This window comes from Phacochoerus africanus, chromosome 12, assembly GCF_016906955.1.
Source record: "Phacochoerus africanus isolate WHEZ1 chromosome 12, ROS_Pafr_v1, whole genome shotgun sequence".
Classification (NCBI taxonomy): domain Eukaryota; kingdom Metazoa; phylum Chordata; class Mammalia; order Artiodactyla; family Suidae; genus Phacochoerus; species Phacochoerus africanus.
In genome coordinates, this window is record NC_062555.1 from 19,439,075 (window position 1) to 19,459,774 (window position 20,700).

General features: G+C 42.9%; 1 protein-coding gene across 1 annotated transcript; it reads right to left on the bottom strand.

Moving 5' to 3' along the window:
- Window positions 1-758: 758 nt before the first annotated feature.
- On the bottom strand, window positions 759-18,933 carry SDE2 (SDE2 telomere maintenance homolog). The gene is made up of 7 exons (XM_047755086.1): window positions 18,742-18,933; window positions 12,326-12,443; window positions 10,646-10,757; window positions 9,850-10,019; window positions 8,196-8,310; window positions 4,785-5,292; window positions 759-1,227 (listed from the first exon to the last, which is right to left on the bottom strand). The coding sequence occupies exons 1-7, from the start codon at window positions 18,859-18,861 to the stop codon at window positions 1,006-1,008; spliced, it is 1,365 nt and encodes a 454-aa protein (XP_047611042.1). The 5' UTR covers window positions 18,862-18,933; the 3' UTR covers window positions 759-1,005.
- Between the last annotated feature and the right edge of the window lie 1,767 nt (window positions 18,934-20,700).

Below are 20,700 nucleotides of genomic sequence, written 5' to 3' on the forward strand. Positions count from 1 at the left end.
AATTAAAACAAAAGCCCAAGATCATAGATACAGAGAACTGATTAGTGGTTGTCAGAGGCAGGGGATAGAAGGTGGGAGAAATGGGTGAACTGTTTTGGTTTTTTTACTTTAAATACATTGTATTTTTAGAATTTGCTGGGAGTTCCCATTGTGGTGCAGCGGAAACCAATATGATTAGTAACCATGAGGTTGCAGGTTCCATCCCTGGCCTCCCTCAGAGGGTTAAGGATCCAGTGTTGCCATGAGCTATGGTATAAGTTGTAGACACGGCTTGGATCTAGGCTTGCTATGGCTGTGGCATAGGCTCGCAGCTACAACTCCAATTCGACCACTAGCCTGGGAACCTCCATATGCCGCAGGAGCGGCCCAAGAAATGGCAAAAAGACAAAAAAAAAAAAGTCTTCTATAAAAAAAAAGAAGAAGCTAAAGAAAAAAAGCAAAGTCAACTTAAGTTCAAGAAAGGAAATGATAAAGAGCAGAAATCAATGAAATTTAAAACAGTAAGAAAAATTAACAAAGTCAAAAGTTGGTTCTTCGAAAACCAGATCAAAAAAACAAACGCCTAGTTAGCTGATCAAGAAAGAGAAAACAGGAATTATCATTATCAGAATGAAAAAGAACTTACCACTATAGTTCCTATAGATGTTACAAGAATTCAAAGGACTATTAGGAATAACTTTATGTCCACAGATCTGAAAACAAGTCAAATGGATAAATTCTTTGAAAATATAACTTAACCTAAATGACACAAGACGAAATCCAAACTCTGAATAGCCTTACATTTATTAAAGAAATTAGTTATAAGAAATCTTCCCACAAAGAAAACTTCAGGCCCAGATGGTTTCACATATTAGTTCTACATATCTAATAATGAAAAAGAGGGTAGTTAGAACTGGGTTATTAAAAAGTCACCTTTAATGGCAACAGGAATAATGTCCAAGAGTAAACATTATGCAGGGTACAAGTGCCAGACCAGAAATAAACAGGAAACAGTGCTGATGAAATTTACTTCTTCTTCCCTTTCGAAGGCTTGGCAAATAAAGCTGGGTCTATTTGCTCCCTGGCCAGACCTCTGACGGAGAAGAGCCTCGCCGCCCGCTCGTGGAGCGTCCCCCCACACTTCAGCCCCAAGGCCATGAGTTCACACTTGAGCTTCTCCAAACCCAGCAACTCCAAATCTGCAACTGAGTTGAATGCCAGCAAATCTATAGTTTCCTGACCAAAATCCTAAGAAAAAGAAAGAGAAAAACTTTAAACAGGTCCAATCTTGTGCATAAAACATTCCTCAGGAGTTTCCATTGTGGCTCAGTGGAAATGAATCTGACTAGTATCCAAGAGGATGCAGGTTCGAACCCTAGCCTCGCTTAGTGGGTTGAGGATCCAGTGTGCCATGAAATGTGTGGTGTAGGTCTCAAACTGGCTCAGATCCTGTGTTGCTGTGGCTCTGGTGCAGGCCGGCAGTTGCAGCTCTGTTTTGATCCCTAGCCTGGGAACATCCATATGTTGAGGGTGTGGCCCTATAAAGAAAAAAAAAAAAAAAACCTTTCTTCAACTGTCATCAACATTCTATGGGAGTTCCCGTCATGGCTCAGTGGTTAACGAATCTGACTAGGAACCATGAGGTTGCCGGTTCGATCCCTGCCCTCACTCAGTGGGTTAAGGATCCGGCATTGCCCTGAGCTGTGGTGTAGGTCGCAGACGGGGCTCAGATCCCGCATTGCTGTGGCTCTGGCATAGGCCGGCGGCTACAGCTCCGATTGGACCCCAAGCCTGGGAACTTCCACATGCTGCAGAAGCGGCCCTAGAAAAGGCAAAAAAAGACAAAAAAATAAAAATAAAAAATAAACGGTCACGGCTGTCATTGGCTACTGACTTCAGAGGTGATGTCCTAGCACCTGAGTCTTGGGCTCACATGGTGGCTGCTAGCATGGAGTCCAAAAACAAAAACAAAACAAAACATTGTATTTTTCAAGGAACTTTCATTTGGTTTGTTATCTCTTACTACTGAATAATCAACTGTTATTCTATACACGTTCTCAATATATATAATTAATATATTTCTTTATATATTTAGAAACAAGTATTCAGAACAGTGACAAAAGTCACAGGATTCTTAGGTTTTTTTGTTTGTTTGTTTTTGTCTTTTTAAGGCAACATATGGAGGTTCCCAGGCTAGGGGTCGAATCAGAATTGTAACCTCCAGCCTATGCCACGGCCACAGCAACACAGGATTTGAGCCCATCTGCAACCTACACTACAGCTCATGGAACGCTGGATCCTTAACCCACTAAAGAAGGCCAGGGATCAAACCTGAGTCCTCATGGCTACTAGTCGGGTTCATCAACCACTGAGCCACGATGGGAATTCCCCGGATTCTCAGATTCTTAATATTACTTTTCTTTTCTGAGTTTTCCAATAAAAGTTCAAATAGCAAAATGTACCCCGACTACCCCCCACTATGACCAGAGAAAAGAGCAGCATCCTATAAAGCTTAATTTTTTTTTTTTTTTTTTTTGCTTTTTAGGGCTGCACCCATGGCATATGGAGGTTCCCAGGCTAGAGGTCTAATCGGAGCTACAGCTGCTGGTCTACCCCACAGCCATAGAGCAATGTCAGATCCTTAACCCACTGAGCAAGGCCAGGAATTGAACCCGCAACCTCATGGTTCCCAGTCGGATTCGTTTCCACTGCTCCACAACGGGAACTCCGAGGATGTAGATTTTTAGTGCTGGAAGGGACTTGAAGCTTTGGTCCCATTTTGTTTCCACTGCGCCACAATAGGAATTTCTATAAAGCTTAATTTTAATGAGATTCCTATGCCTGTGAATCTATTAATTCTATAATCTCAAGCTTTATTTTTTTGCTTTTTGGGCCACACCCTTGGCATGTGGTGGTTCCTAGGCTAGGGGTTCTATTGGAGCTGCAGCTGCCAGCCTACACTACAGCCACAGCAATGTAGGATCCAAGCCATATCTGCAACCTACACCACAGCTCATGGCAACTCCAGATCCTTAATCCACTGAGAGGGGCCAGGGTTGAACCCATGTCCTCATGGATACTGGTCGGGTTCAATACCAGAGCCACAACGGGAACTCCAATTTCAAGCCTTCTATTCCAATCAAATAATTTATTAAAAGTGACTATCAAAGTTCTTACATGGGTAACTTTAAAAAGTTCAAATGTCATTCAAAATATGTGTTCTATCCACCAAGTACATTTATAGATTTTAAAACAAAATTAAGTACTTCTAATGACAGATGCTCTGTGAAGAATGAAAATGTTCACACCTAGGGTTTTTTGTTTTTTTAAAAAACATATCCAAAGGACAATAATCTTCTCTCATAGTAAGTTGTTTTGTTTTGTTTTTCCTTTTACAACAGGGATAGACTCTTTATTTTTCTAGTTTTTTTTTTTTTAAATCCATTTTGTTAGATTTCTAGAGTGAATCTTGGCTTCATTATTTATGGCCAAATCCTAATCACCACTTATGTGTCTTCAGAGAATCACACATGGTTGCACATGGTTTCTCAAAGACTGAAAGCCAAATCAGGTTTTGTTCTATTTTCCTTTATTCACTTTTCCAAGACTTTGGTCAGGATAAACTACTAAAACATACAAGTAACATAAAAGCTATAAGCTTATAACTCCAAAGATGGTGTGAGAGTCAACTTAAGGCCCTTAGCATAAAAAATTCCACAATCTTCCCTGGCAAGGGCAATATATTCAGTTTTGCTTATTTACTGGGGGTAGGGAAGGAGATGGTTAAACAAATAATGAGATGCTCTGTGTCTACCAAAGGAAGCAAAGTAGGTTTCATCTATCCTAAAAAGCAAATCATTAGACTTTAAACACTAAAGATTTTTGCTGAAAGTCAGTCCACTGAAGACAGCAAATAATCAACTGTAAGGGAAAGCATGCACAATGAAAATAAATTTTTAAAAGGTTGAATGTAGGGCTTAAGATTTAATGAAAAATTTTGGAGTTCCCGTTGTGGCACAGTGGAAACAAATCCAACTAGGAATCATGAGGTTACAGGTTCAATCCCTGGCCTCGATCAGGGGTTAAGGATCTGGCGTTGCCATGAGCTGTGGTGTAGGTCACAGACTCGGCTTGGATCCTGTATGTAGTCCTACATACACTACACTTGGCTGTAGTGTATGTAGGCCAGCAGCTGTAGCTCCGATTGGACCCCTAGCCTGGGAACCTCCATATCCTGCAGGTGTGGCCCTAAAAAGCAAAAGAAAAATAAGATTTAATGAAAAATTTAAAAGGAGCTGCTTCTCTCCTACAGGAAAGATCTTCACGTTCAATTGACAACTGTGTTCAAACAGTAACTCACATGAGAAAGAAAAACTGAGTAACTAGAAATTTGGTGATAGGAAAATGAGCACATTTCATCAAATCTAAAACTGCCATCAATCATGATATGCCTTAGTATTACATATATTATTAAGAATAAACAGTACCAATAAACTATGTGATATGTATGTAAATTCAGACATATTAAAATGTGAAAAACATCTGTCTCAGAATTGATGAAATATGGAACCAACGACACCACCTAGTGGCAAAATATCAATTCCAGAGCTTAAAAAAACAAAAAAACAAAAAAACTAAGGGTTTTTGGGGGGACATGGCAAGCTTTACCATCATCTTATTTCTGATTATGAAATAGGCTGTTCCGCTAAGTAGGTGATGGGAAAAAGCACTTCTTTTCATTTTAATGACTTCCTGCAGAGATACAATGGACTTGGCTCTATTCATCGACCCTCAAAGTCACTTACTGTGCTTCCTGCCTGGCTTTCCTCCCGTCTGGCAACAGGTACATCTCCCTCATCTCCTCCAGGTGCTCCCACAGCAGCTCCTTCCCCATCAGCCATTCCTTGTGTCTCTTGCTCCTTATTCACTCCAACTCCAGCTGCTTCCTTTTCTCTGGGTTCTTCAGTCTCGGTCTCCTTTTGCTCCTGGGTGTTCTCTATTTCTGCAGCCGTCTTCCTTTCCACGTGCTCCTCCTCAGTGGAGGCCTCTCCCAGCTCAGCACACAAGTCTTCTGAAATCCCCTCCCCAGAGTCAGTCACGGGGGTCGGCAGTTTTTCTGAAGACCTGGGGTCTGTACTCAATACTCTGGCCTGCTGAGAACTACTAGGAAGTTTGGCTGCCATTGCAACACCATCACTGCCATGTGGGGAAACAGGAAAGCTCACTCCTGAAGAACCAGGTGCTTCTTCACTGTCCTCATCGGAGCTCTCAGAGCTGGACCCCTCCGCAGTCTCCAGTCCGTCCATGCCCAACCTATCAAAGCAACGGAAGCTTTAACACCATCTAGAGCTTCTACTTAAAAAGAGTTGCAGTTTAGCGAGGAAACAAGACTCTGTATAAAGGCAACTTCGAGCCTGAGATAGAGAGTAGGCGAGTTTCAGAACAAGATATTTCAGAGGCATAAAGGGAAAAAAAGTTCAGTGAGACTGGAACCAACATTCCAAAGACCTAAGAGGATCTCTTTTAACATTTGACTCTCTCAGAGTTCCCTCTGTGGCTCAGCGGTTAATGAACCCAACTAGGGTCCATGAGGATGACGGTTCCACCCCTGGCCTCGCTTAGTGGATTAAAGATCCTCCGTTGCCATGACCTGTGGTGTAGGTCACAGACACAGCTTGGACCCTGTGTTGCTGTGGCTGTAGTGTAGGCTGGCAGCTACAGCTCCAGTCGGACCCCTAAGCTGGGAACTTCCATCTGCTGCAAATGTGGCCCTAAAAATAAATAAATAAATAAATAAAGTTTGTCACTCTCTTAAAACAAAATGATTTTGCTTAAACCTTATTTTCCCTATATTGTATGAATTTCAACTATTGGAAATTAGATAAAATGATAAACAGTTATAAAAAAGAAAGAAGATTCTATGTTTTATTCAGAGATCCCTCAAAATTAGAAACTACCCAATGTCTACCACCCGGAGAATGGATAAACAAGTTGTGGTACAGCAACACCAGGCAATAATACTTGGCAATGGAAAGGCAGGAACTACTGATACATACATTCCCACATATGGATCTCCAAAGCACTATGCCAAGTGAAAGCAGCAGACACAAAAGGCTATATGAAATTCTGGAAAAGACAAAACCACAGGAACAAACACCACACCAGAGATCAGTGGCTGCTAGGGGTGGAGGTAGGGGAAGTAACTTAACTGCAAAGGGACACATGGGAACTTCTCAGGGTGATAAAAAAATACTCTATAGCAGGAGTTCCCACTATAGCACAGTGGCTTAAGATCTGGCCATTGTTTCCGGTGCCTCGGGTTTGATACCTGGCCTGGCACAGTGGGTTAGGATCTGGAATTATTACAGGTGTGGCACAGATAGCAGCTGAGGCTCAGATTTGATCCCTGGCCTGGGAACTTCCATATGCTACAGGTGCAGCTGAAAAAGAAGAAAAAACAAAATTCTATGGCTTGATTTCAATGGTGATTACATGACTTATATGTGGTATATTTTTCAAAACTTGCAGAAATGTTCACAAAGGATGAATTTTAGTGTGTATAAATTACACCTCAATACACCTGGCTTTAAAAAAAAAAAACAACTGACAGGAAATACCACTACCTTTTTTCTTAGGAACATTTAATTCTCATTTCAGAACGAACACAAAAAATTCTACACCGGGCTTACAGTTACACAGTGTTGGTTAATAATCATCTTTCTATCCCCAAAGGGGAGGCCAACAAAGAAGCCCAGATCCATCTGAACTTACCATATCCTACAACTTGGCCTAAGGGAAATGAGCTGGAACCAGAGGAAAAACTGAGAAGGGTGGAAGAACTCTGAGTATAATGGCTAAGAAAAAGTACTTACGTGTTTCTCACCTGCAAGTGCAGAAGTGGCAAAGAGAGGTCTGGCAAAGTGACCAAAGACCTCAGTGATTACTACGAAAACCACAGAGAAAACAGAACAACCTGGAAAGTAAAGTCGGGGCTTCCACCTGGAATTTTTGAAAGTTAACCCTTTCAAATAGCAATTCAAGTAGAAAGCTTTTTTTTTTTTTTGGTCATACCCACAGCACATGGAAGTTCCCAGGCCAGGGACTGAACCTGCCACAGCAGTGACAATGCCAGATCCTTAACCCCGTAAGCCACAAGAGCACTAGAAAGCTATTTGTACATAATCTTTCACTGTAAGGAAAAAAAAATTTAGATTCCATTAAAGGGACTCATAGCAGACACCATCACTAATCTGCCCAGTATGAGAAGCACTGGAACCCAAACTAGGGCACTCTGGAAAACTTCTGAACGTCCATAAACCATTACTTAAAAATGTGTTTAGGGGAGTTCCCATCGTGGCGCAGTAGTTAACGAATCTGAATAGGAACCATGAGGTTGCGGGTTCAATCCCTGCCCTTGCTCAGTGGGTTACCAATCCGGCACTGCCGTGAGCTGTGGTATAAATCGAAGACGCGGCTCGGATCCCGCGTTGCTGTGACTCTGGCGTAGGCTGGCAGCTACAGCAACGATTAGACCCCTAGCCTGGGAGCCTCCATATGCTGCGGGAGCGGCCCAAGAAATGGCAAAAAGACCAAAAAAAAAAAAAAAAAGTGTTTAGGAATTCCTGCTGTGGCACAGCAGGTTAAGCTCCAGCGTTGTCTCTGGGGTGGTACATGTTTTATCCCTGGCCCAGCACAATGAGTTAGGGATCTGTCATTACCACAGCTGTGGCTCGGATTCCAACCCTGGCCCAGTGCTGCAGGTGCAGCCATTTAAAAAAAAAAAAAAAAAAAAGTTGGCATTCCCATCATGGCGCAGTGGTTAACAAATCTGACTAGGAACCATGAGGTTGCAAGCTCGATCCCTGGCCTTGCTCAGTGGGTTAAGGATCCGATGTTGCCATGAGCTGTGGTGTAGGTCGAAGACACAGCTTGGATCCCGAGTTGCTGTGGCTCTGGTGTAGGCTGGTGGCTACAGCTCCAATTAGACCCCTAGCCTGGGAACCTCCACAGGCCGAGGGGAGCGGCCCCAAAAAAGGCAAAAAGACAAAAAAAAAAGAAAAAAAAAGTGTTTATACCAGACAAGAGAGAAATATAGTAGCTAAGTTTCAGAACAAGAACAAGATATTCCACTGGGATAAACAGACGGTGAAAAAAAAAATTTTTTTTTTTCTTTCAGTCTTCAAAGATCTATTTGGAATGAAAATGAACATACTTACCAAAAGCATTTCCTTTTCCCTGCACTGGCTCCCCTGTCTGTTTTGGATTTGTAAGGCCGTTTCCGATGCTCACCAATTTCTGCTGATACCACCTTACTGGAGGCAGCCTGCATACCTAACCAGAAATTTTAACCACTCAGTTTCTACTATCAGGACATATTTACTTAAAGAAATTATAAATAATCTGGAATGCAAAAAGAGCTATAATCTAAAGCTCGAGATTTAAATTTCCTAGCATACCAAAATTTAATGCAGTTAAAATAAGATTAGTAGTTCCTGTTGTGGCTCAGAGGTTAACAAACCTGACTAGTATCCATGAGCATGAGGACGCAGGTTTGATCCCTGGCCTCACTCAGTGGGTTAAGGATTCGGCATTGCCGTGAGCTGTGGTGTAGGTCGCAGACACAGCTCAGATCCTGCGTTGCTGTGGCTGTGGTGTAGGCTGGCAGCTGATCCCTAGCCTGGGAACTTCCACATGTGGTGAGTGCAGCCCTAAAAAAGACCAAAAAGAAAGATTAATCTCAAATTTATATAGATTTAAAATCATAAGCATTCTGGCTCCTGAACCAGATTTTTAAAGCACCATTTCCAATTTGAAACTCTGAGGCTGACAGATTCATACCTGGCCCTCCCCAAACCCAATGATTCATCGCCTTGTGCTTATTATCTGCCTACTGTCTTTCCCATTATGTCAAACCTTTCTGATGGAAAAGATCACTTCTTAGTCAACTGTATGCACCGTAGCCTGAGCATAATGCTTTGGATGCTAAAAAATTAATGATGATCATTCTCATTAAAAATCTTTTTTTTTGCTTTTTAGGGCTGCACCTACAGCATATGGCAATTCCCAGGCTAGGGGTCAAATCAGAGCTACAGCTGCCGGCCTACACCACAGACACAGCAATGCCAGAGCCAAGCCACATCTGTGACGTACACCACAGCTCATGGCAAGACCAACCCTTAACCCACTGAACAAGGCTAGGGATCAAACCCACAACCTCATGGATACTAGTCGGATTTGTTTCCACTGTGCCACAACGGGAACTCCCAAAAACCATTTTTTTAAAAAGTGGCCTAGGAGTTCCCGTCATGGCTCAACAGAAATGAATCTGACTGGTATCCATGAGGACACAGGTTCCATTCCAGGCCGCACTCAGTGGGTTAAGGATCCAACGTTGCCGTGAGCTGTGGTTTAGGTCGAAGACAAGGCTAGGATCCCGTGTTGCTGTGGCTGTGGTGTAAGCCAGCAGCTATAGCTCTGATTCAACCCCTAGCCTGGGAACCTCCATGTGCCGCAGGTGCGGGTCTGAAAAAATAAATAAATAAAAGTGACCTAAAACCAGAAGCAGATATGTTGAGGTCTAGGCACCTCCTGAAGACTTAGGTTCTCCCCACCAAGCACAAAAAGCATTCTTACCTGGGGCCCATGGGCCCAAAGAGTTCAGGGGTCAAGTGTGTCAAATGTTATATGAGTATGTGGGTCTCTCCCCTGGGTTGTAAGATACACTGTGTTCATTACTGAAGTGAGAAATGCCACAGCTTTCACCAGATTCTCAGGAATCTGTAAACCAAAGAAGCTTAAATACTGCCCTTTGTGCGGAACAGCTGGCTTCAGGGATGCTGGCCGATGGAACTGAGGACACCTCATTCTCACCTTTGAGGACAGAATCCTCCAGGCGCTCGGCCATCTCATGGCACTGCTGCTGGTAGTCGGGGCTGGTGAAGCAGTGCCTGGGCTCTGCGAGCTTCCGCTGCAGCCGTTCCAGGCGCTTCTGCTCTTTTTCAGCTTCTCGCTCAGCTTGTTGTTTTACCCATTCAGCCATCCTGGGGATGGGAGAGTAGAGATGTAACTGAATGGATATATTATACATACACACACACACACACACGCTTCCATTTATATAAAACGCCCCTGTAGACAAATTAGGGCACTCGTGTTCAGATTTTAGTATTTCCTCAGAAATATACCCCATGCATACTTTTAGATTATGGTCATAGGGAGTTCCCGTTATGGCCCAGCAGTTAACCAACCCGACTAGCATCCATGACGATTTGGGTTTGATCCCTGGCCTCGCTCAGTGGGTTAAGGATCTGGCATTGCTGTGAGTTGTGGTGTAGGTCACAGACGAGGCTGGGATCCTGCACTGCTGTGGCTGTGGTGTAGGCCGGCAACTGCAGCTCTGAATCAACCCGTAGCCTGGTAATAACCTCCATGTGCCACGGGTGCAGCCCTACAAAAAAAAAAAAAAAAAGGCAAGATTACTGTTATGTGCTTGACTAAAACCCAAAAATAATTATTAAATTATGGAAAAGGTTAAATCTGAAAACAATAAAGTAGAGCATAAGTATTTCAAATTTACATTTCTGATACGCCTGGCATGTGTATAATCACTAATGATAGACAAGTATGTTTCTCTCTTAAAAAAAATAAAAACTGGTGGGCATCTTACGCTTTTTCATGATTGACATCTCGGAGTCTCCTTCCACTGAGATCCCGGCAAGCTTCTCGGTTGGTTGTCTTCTCAATCTGAGCACCAAGTGCTCGGAGCATAGAGCCAAAACCTGCAAATATATTTTGGAGAAAGCAGGTTAAAAAGGGTTCAAAGACGGAAGTGCCCGCTGTGGCACAGTGGGTTAAGGATCCAGCATTGCCACAGCTGCAGCTTGGATTCAATCTCTGGCCTGGGAACTTTCATATGCCACGGGTGCAAGAAAAAAAAAGTGTTCAAGGATGGATAAAAGCTGAATTTATCAAAATTGTATCATATCACAAGATTAAAGGTGATCTCTACTTTCTTTTCAAGTGAAACATACATCAAAATTCTGACGCAGGTAGCAAAGGTAAGAGTACTGATAAACTTGATTCAGTCTCATGCCTTTCACACTAGCTCATTTTTCTGCAATACTGTATTTGTGCCACTGGAATATTTCAGAGGGCTTAACCCAGTGCCAGAGATGCCAAGATTCCAAGATTTGGAACTTAAAAGGTTACACGGTGAGATTTTGCAATGAGTTTAATAGGAGAGGCAATTTTAAGCTGTTACTGGCTATGACAAGATTCATTCTTATTAACACAATTTCAAACGGCAGGATAACCTGAGTTGTTAGTTCTTTGAAAACCAAACCGAATCACTATATAGATTTTGAGAGAGCCTAATGATTACATGTTAGTGTGTCACAACAAATATCAAGAACTGTTCATACTCAGTTTTTGCTGTTTGCTTCTTTTCTCTTCTTAGATAAGGCACTATAACCAGGATCTTAACCTACCTTGATCTGTAAACAGCTGTATTTCATAAAGTGACTTTAGACCTTCCCTGAAACTACAATAACTAGACAATACCTTCACAAAAGCAGGAGATTGGATTGTTCTGACACTCACCAGCAAACTGAACAGAATAACGATCATCTCTCTTTCTGTAAACCTCCCCAAAGTTTGAGAGCTATCGGCTGAAGAGGGTGGGAATTTTACTATACAGAATCTTCTTCAAAAAGCATAAAAGAGAAAATATTCAAAATCAGGTAAGTAAGGAGTTCCTGTCGTGGCTCAGCCAAAACGAATATGACTAGGAACCATGAGGTTGCGGATTTGATCCCCGGCCTCGCTCAATGGGTTGAGGATTCAGCGTTGCCGTGCCTATGGCTGTGGCACAGGCCGGCGGCTACAGCTCCGATTAGACTCCTATGCCCCGGGAGTGGCCCTAAAAAGCAAAAAAAAAAGCAACTCTCAAGGGAAATTTGGAGTTCCCATTGTGGTGCAGTGGTTAAGGAACCCAACTAAGAACCATGAGGTTTCCAGTTTGATACCTGGCCTCACTAAGTGGGTTAAGGATTTGGCATTGCTATGAACTGTGGCGTAGGTCGCAGATGTGGCTTGGATCCGGATCCCGTGTTGCTGTGGCTCTGGCGTAGGCTGGCGGCTACAGCTCTGATTAGACCCCTAGCCTAGGAACCTCCACATGCCTCAGGTGTGGCCCTAGAAAAAAAGACCAAAAAAAAAAAAAAATTCAGGTAAGTAAACAAAGGATTTCATGAGGTAAATTGAGGCTGGTACACTATAAAGACCAAGAGGTTTGTTAACTCAATACATATGGCTCCAGAATACAGATGTGTCAACATTCACGGCCTACCTCCTTTTCCACCACGAAGTCTGGGCTCCAAACTATAAACAGCTCCATGCTGCACTGTGTCACTGGCATTAACGAGTGATCCGTTGCATTTCACAAAGAAGCATTCCAATGGAACAACCTAGAGACAAGTTTGGGGTTCTTTCAATGCTGTTTATGAGACAAGTTTCTTGCAGGAAAGGACCTAGCTTATTATTTTTTTATTACTCTAGTTACAAGGAGACAGTATATATTCAATTAATCTTTGCTAAAGCGAAAAAAATGAAAACTACTAAAAGAAAAAAGTTATTTAATATGATATATTCTAGGTATGATTTTTCTTCCTGATATCTAATCATGATATAGGAGAACTTTTTGCCTTTTGGGTGAAAATTAAAATTGTTCTTTCTTGTTCTCTAATAGGAGTTAAGAGTCAAAGTAGAAGACTACTCAGGGCTCAGACTGAGTAACTCTGGAGGTACCATCTCCTCTGAGTTTTTTTTTAGGATTATGATACAGTTTTTAGTAATTTGGTAAACGTTTATACTATAAATTTTCTTTAATTTTTTTTCATTCTTTTTAAATTATAGTTGATTTACAATGTTCTGCCAATTTCTGCTGTATAGCAAAGTGACCCAGTTATACATATATATATATATATATATATATATATATATATATATAATTTTCTCACATTATCGTCCATCCTGTTCCATCACAAGTGACTGATATAGTTCCCCGTGCTACAGAGCAGGATCCCATTGCCCATCCACTCCAGATGTTACAGTCTTCCTCTACTAACCCCAGACTCCCAATCCATTCCCCTCCCTTCTGACTTTTTAAAACAGGTAACATTAAAGTGAACATTGGATGGCCCCTCAAGTTTAAAAGTGACAACATATATCTTGAAAAGAGTAGGTAGGATGAAAAAGGGGGTAAGGAAGAGACAAAGTATAGTTTTAGGACAAGCTGGCAGTCGGTGCTTAATTTCTTCTGGCAGCATCCCGAGTCCCAGCCAATCACTGAAGAAGTACACTCTCCCAAACCCACCCTACGTATTTCAAAAAACTCTCATATCAAGTAATGAAAAGAAAATACAAAAATTGGGAGGTCCCATTGTGGCTCAGCAGTACCAAACCCGACTAGCATTCATAAGAATGTGGGTTCGATCTCCAGCCTTGCTCAGTGGATTAAGGATTAGGCATTGCAATGAGCTGTGGTGCAGGGATTGAGCATTGCTATGGCTGTGGCGTAGGCCAGCAGCTGTAGCTCTGATTTGACCCCTAGCCTGGGAACCTCCATATGCCGCCAGTACAACCCTAAAAAAAGGGAAGGGAAGGGACGAGGAAGGGAAATAAGTCTTTCTAAACAAGGTTCTGATGCCATAAAATAACACAACAGAGGCATATTCTCCAAATTTATATAAACTTAGGAGGTTGATGATTTAAACTGAGACATGAAGAATGAAGAGGATTAGGACAAGGAGAAGAATAGGAAGGAAAAATGTGTTATCGGTACCTTCCTGAGGTGGTAACTATAAACACTCATTCTCAATCACATCACACAGTTATTTAAAAGAAACCCATTCATTCATTCTGCAAATACTAAATGTGCTATTTGCCATGTACTTTTCAAGTGTTGGAATACTACCGTGATCACTACAGTGGACACAGATTCTTCCTCATGAAGCTTATATTCTAGTGAGAGAAGACCAAAAATGAACAAATGATACATTATATCAAGTGGTGATCTGCAGCACATGTGGATGGATATACAGTTAGTCAAGAAAAGCCTCTCTGATCAAGTGACATTTGAGAATGAAAGAAAGTGAGAAAATAAGCCTTGCTGTGCCTATCTGGAGGGACAGTATTCCAGAGAGAAGCAATAGCAAATGCAAAGACTTGCAATGGGAATGAGCTTAGAGTTTCGCTGTGGCTGGAATGGAGTACACAAAAGGGGAGTGATAAGCCCTTCAAAACTACTGTAGGGAGTCTGGATGTTACTCTGAATACAGTTTCGAACAAATTGAGATCTGAGTCACTCTCTTAAAAGTTCACTCGAGCTGTTAAGTTGAAAATAAGAGTACTGAGAGAGGCGTTCCTGTCGTGGCTCAGTGGTTAACGAATCCGACTAGGAACCATGAGGTTGAGGGTTCGATCCCTGGCATTGCTCAGAGGGTTAACGATCCAGCGTTGCCGTGAGCTGTGGTGTAGGCTGCAGATGTGGCTCGGATCCCGAGTTGCTGTGGCTCTGGCATAGGCCGGAGGCTACAGCTCCGATTAGACCCCAAGCCTGGGAACCTCCATATGCCGTGGGAGCAGCCCAAGAAATGGCAAAAAAAGACAAAAAAACAAAACAAAACAGTACTGAGAGATCACTGAGAAGCTACTGTGATAATCCAGGTGAGAAATAAAGGCTATTTGTATGAGGCCAGCAGTGGCATAGAGGATGAGAAATGTGAGATTTTGAGGATACTCTGAAGGTAAAAGCAACAGGATTTGCTAATGCTCTGGATGAGGGGAGTGAGATCAATAGAGATGATTCAAAAAGTGTTTTTAATGAATGGGAAAACAGAGTTGCCATTTATTAAAGGGAAAAGGAGAATTCCCATCGTGGCTCAGTGGTTAATGAAGCCGACCAGTATCTACAAGGAAGTGGGTTCAATCCCTGGCCTCGCTCAGTGGGTTAAGGATCTGGCGTTGCCATGAGCTGTGGTGTAGGTCACAGACACGGCTCAGATCCTGAGTTGCTGTGACTGTGGTGTAGGCTGGCAGCTGTAGCTCTGATTCGACCCAGAGCCTGGGAACATCCATATGTTGTGGGTGTGGCCCTAAAAAAACAAAAACAAAAAAGGAGGGAGAAGGAAGTTGAAGGTAGAAAATAAGTCTCAGTTTGGATATTTTAGTTTGAGATGTCTATTAGACAGCCAGATGGAGGTGCCAAGTAGACTGGTGGCTATACAAGTCTGGAGTCAAGGGAAGAAGTTTGGGTTGAAGATTACAATTTAAGTTGTCAGCACAGGGATGGTACTTATTTATTTATTTATTTATGCTTTTTAGGGCTGCACCTGCAGCACAAGGATGTTCCCGGGCTAGGGGATGAATTGAAGCTATAGCTGCCCGCCTTTGCCACAGCTCACAGCAATGCCAGATCCTTAACCCACTGAGCGAGGCCAGGGATCGAACCCACATCTTCATGGATTCTAGTCAGGTTCGTTACCGCAGAGCCATGACAGGAAGTCCAGGGATGGTACTTAAAGCCATGAAAATGGATGAAATCACTGGGATAAGGGAGGGGCCGCTCCAAGATCAGAGATCAAGGTGAGGAGGAGGAAGCAGCAAGAGACTGGAAAGGAGAGGCCAGTGAGGTAGAAGAGAATGCAGGGGGAAGTCTGGACAAGTGAGGAAAATGTATTAAGGGGAGACGGTCAGTTGTGCAAGCTGACACTGACAGGCCAAGAAGGATGAAAACTGGAAATTGCTCACTATCTGTGACAACATAGAAGACGCTGACGAGCATGACAAAGAGCTGTTCAGCTGGAGTGATGGGAAGAAGAGAGCCTAACTAAAGGAGAAAAGTTCTATGTTCAAGAACAATTTTTTACATGGCAAATAAGGCTGACGGCTGTAAAGGATGTGGCTCATGTTTACTGGAATGATCTAGTAAAAAGGGAAAACACCAGAAAAAATACAGGGGAGAGAGAACTAATCTCAAAATACTTTTAGTAGATGAGAGAGGTTACTGTACAAAGTGGAAGATAACTGCAATTATTTGTAAAACAATGACAGTTCATCCACAGCAACAAACAAGACGGCTGAATATACAGTAGGCAGGTAGAGGCACCAGTGTGAGTATGAGAAAATTCCCTCTTTACTGCATGAATACAAAGTATGGTCCTTGGGATGGAAGAATTCTTGGAGAGTGGAGTTCCTGTTGTGGTGCAGTGGAATGGAATCCAACTCGCATCCATGATGATGAGGGTTCAATCCCTGGCCTCGCCGTGAGCTGTGGTACAGGTCACAGGTGTGGCTTGGATCCCGTGTTGCTGTGGCTGTGGCTAAGGCCAGAGGCTGCAGCTCCAGTTCGACCCCTGGCCTGGGAAATTCCATACACTGCAGGTGCGGCCCTAAAAAGACAAAAGACAAATAATAATAATAATTACTCTAGTGAAAAAATAACAAAGAAAATTCAGAATCAATTTAATTGCTTCTAATCATTTGTGTATTATAAAGCATTTTGAGCACAAAATGCCTTAAGCCAATCAGCCTAAAGCCACCAGGAACAAACCTGATAGTCCAACAAACTCAAATTTCTTGATTCACTGCAAGGAGAGGGGGAACCACACACCAGAGGAATCATGAGGTTTCTCATCACCAAATAAAAAGATATGGTTATTATAAGATCTGGGGCAAGGGTAGAATTTAGGTAAAAATTAAATGAATCACTGTTTTTGTGAGGCTCGAAATACAGCAAAGCTGTATTGCTTCACAGTCTAGACTATGAAGGAGATTCAGGCTCCTGTTTCCTTGGAAACTACAAAGTTGAGATAAATGGGGAAAGTTGTGTCTAGAAAGCCCTAATCTGAAGCTCTGCTTGGAAATTAGGAGTGCATCTCAGTATCAAAGTGACGGATTCTCAAGGCCAGAGTGGGATGCTTCATTCTTACTGATAAAATTTCAAACAGCGGAGTTTATACTTACAATCTATGGTTTTTTGGGATAAGGTTTTCCAAAGAACAAGAAAGAAGCAGACTTTCAAGGAAGTCACTGTGATACTTCATCACTGCACCGTGTCCTTGGGGGAAACACTGTTCTTATTAACTTTGAGGCTGGCTTTATCTGTGTCTGTTATCCCAGCCTGATGAATAGCAGGGTTGCCCCCCCCCTTTTTTTTTTGCTTTTTAGGGCCGCACCCAAGACACGGAAGTTCACAGGCTAGGGGTTGAATGAGAGCTACAGCTGCCAGCCTACACCACAGCCACAGCAACTTGGGATTTGAGCAGCGACCTACACTACAGCTCACAGCAACACCGGATCCTTAACCCACTGAGGTCAGGGTTTGAGGCCGCATCCTCATGGGTCCTAGACGGATTATTAACTGCTGAGCCACAAAGGGAACTCCAGCAGGGCTGCTTTTTACTTTCTGCCTGGGCAGCTACTACTAACTTTATCACATGTCAGAAGAGTTTTGTTTTAAAAAGCACAGATGTGAACTCGAGCTATTTTTATTTGTTCCAGTATCTTTATCAAATGCCCTTTATTATAAGTTTTGTATTTCTGTTCATATTTGTTATGGCCATGTTTAAGTATATGACTGAACCCATTCATTGATATTTCTCGCTTATTTTAAATTATTTTTTGCAAATACTTGTCATAATCAAGATCCTATTTTTTCTGGTCACTCTGGATCAGCTGTTAGTCTGAAAACCTACTCATGAAATAAGAGTTATTTTCAGAGATATTAAAATCCAACTATTTAGGAAAATATTTCACCATTCAGATTGTAAGGTAGTTCTGATAGTTTTTAAACTGGATTGCAGCAGGAAGAAAATGGGGAAACAAAAACCGCATTTGCAAAAACACACTGCTTCTTCATGGAACTAGTCCAAATAAAAGATTTGGTTTGGACTGCGGTGTTAACAAATGTTAAGCTTGTAACTTACAAGAAGAGAAACAGCCTAAGGAAGTTAAGAGTGAGGTGTTCTGATAAAGAAAAACAGAGTACTAGAGCAAACGCCGAAATTAAAATTAGATTCGGGGACCACCTAATTCTCTAAATATCTGAACAGCTTTTATATCTTACAGTTTGTAAACATTTGCTTACTTGATAATTAAGTAAACATGTAATTTTAGAAGTCCATGATAGGTTCTCAAAAATATACCTGGACAATTACGACAATCAAATGATTAGTGAAAACATCTAAATGACAAGCCCTAAGAACCATGCCCTCGACAGAACCTATGTGAGTGCTTGGCCCAGACCATTTCTTTCCCAACTATCCTTCGGCCTGAGTTTGGATATGACATACGTCTCTAGGTTGGAGCGAACAGAGCTGTGCTCTCAGCGGACAAAAATGCATGTCATATAGCCAAAGAGTGAACGTAGGTAAATGAGCTTTAAAACTCATGTGGTCCAACTGCCTCGTTTAAGGATGAAAAGAATACCAAAGTCTAAACTGTTACTAGAGACTGAGGGTCGGACTAAGCACCTGTGAGTGGAGAGGTTTTTGACCCTCTGTCAGACAAAACTACCGCAAAACAAAAGCAAAGAAAGGCCTCAGCATCAGCTGGAAGCACTTTAAAACTGAGGAATCCTCAGGCGCAAAAACTGAAAACCCCAAAGAATAAACGTGCCCGGGACAGACACTGTCCGCACCCAATCTTGCCCACGTTCTCCACGTTCCCCACGTCCCCCTTCCTTCCAGGAACCGCAAACCTCACCTGATCTTGGCAGTGCCGGTGGATAAAATCCCTTACGGAGCACAGGGTAGAGGTAACGCGCAACGCCTTGCACCCGAAGGCAGGGCCACGAAGCCACACCAGCTCCGCAGCTTCCGCCATTTTACCCAGCCACCGAACCTCGAGATTCCCAGAAGGCAATAAGCGCCACAACCAGCCCGGCGCATTTCGGTGACGTTAGCTCGCCTTCCAGCGCCCCGCCCTCAGGTCTTTGGCTGGCCCCGCCCCTCCCCCGGGATAGTCACGTGACCTGGGACCGCCGGGCCGCGCTGGTTGGGGGAGGGGAACAGGAAGGGCCTGCCGGAGGCCGATAAGACCGCGGAGCACCGGGGCGAGGCGTTGCTAGGAGAGGTTGCTAGGGCGGGGCTCCAGGGACTCTCTATAAAAGGCTGGCGCTGGGTTGGGTTTCGAGCGTTCTGGCTGAAAGCGATAAGATGGTAACTAAGCACTTCCCTGTGCTGCAGGCTTTGGCCCTTTTCCTCACATCTGTGTAGTTATTTTTGGGTCGCAGGGAATCGTGGCCTGAGAAAGCGCTGCTCCCTAGGGCCTGAGGAGGGAAGCTGCAGTCCCGGAAGCGGCTTTAGGGGGGCTGCTTCCTCGGCCCTGGGGAGCTCCCCCAACCCAAGGGGCAAGGGAAGCGGAGGTCAGCAACAGCCCTGGGTGGTTTTTCCTCTCGGTTTACCAAGCGTTCTCTTCCTTTGCTGAAAGTGCCAACCTCTCGGTTTCTGCCAGCTCTGCTCAGCTTATTCGTATTTCCGCCTGTTTGCGCTCTGCGTTATCTTCACTTCGGCTCTGTTTTCAAAATATTTCACAGTAAGTGAGCCCTTGTGAAAGGCAGTGGCAAGAGTGACGCTTATAGTAATGCTGCTACGAAAAACCCTGCCATAACTTTGATTCTGCACCATGGAAACACACTCGCACACATTTGCACAGCCTAACTTTAAGGCTCTGCGAATCTGAAGGAGTCCCTTAATGTTTAGTATACTGAGATTATGGTATTTCTAAAATCTCGAACAATTTTAAAAAGCGAAGAGTGTAAACATAGGAGGGTTCTCAGGAGGTATCTGTGCCTACTAAACACCAATGTATCGGCCCACGGAATTGAATTTTCTAGTGCCCAGGTACTTGGCAAATGAAACCCCGCTGAAGGGAAAGCAACTACAAATTCAGAAATCCTGTAACTGTGGCATTATGAACAAAAATAGAATTTGAAGGCCTCTGAAGTTCCGTATTCTAATTGTTGTCTTTATTTCACTTACCCAGGAGGGAAAGTGAGGGAGAAACGACCTCCATGGGGATGCCAGGAGGTTAAAAGCAAACAAACAAAACAAAACAAAAAAAACCCACGAACTAATAAAGATGTTGTGCCTAGAGAGCTGTGTTTCACAAACAGGGTGACCTAGTGACCAGGGGTCAGTTGGTGTCTCACCAAGTATATATTTTGCTAATAAGGAAAGTCCACATCGTTCATTAGTGACTAACATTAAACTAGTCCTCTTAAAACCTGAAGTCTAAATGAAATTGTTCACTCTATCCCTTTGTTGAATTTAAATTTTTGTTGTTTTTAAAAAAAATCCCAAGTATTGAACATGGATCTGTCATTTAAAATATGAAGTAACCATTATTAGCATTTTTTCAAAGACAAAAATCTTCTGAGCAATATACAAATCTGTTAAATCTTCACAATAAGCACCCAGCACCATGACATACACAAAGCAGATGTTAAATAAATATTGGCTGGAGTTCCCACTGTGGCACAGTGGGTTAATGATCCACTTGTCTCTATGGGGGCTCAGATTTAATCCAGCACTGCTGAAGCTGTGGTGTAGGTCACAGCTCTGGCTCAAATGAGTTCCCTGGCTGGGGAATTTCCATATGCCACAGGTCAGCCAAAAAAGGGAAAAAAATTTATATATATATATATATATATATATATATATA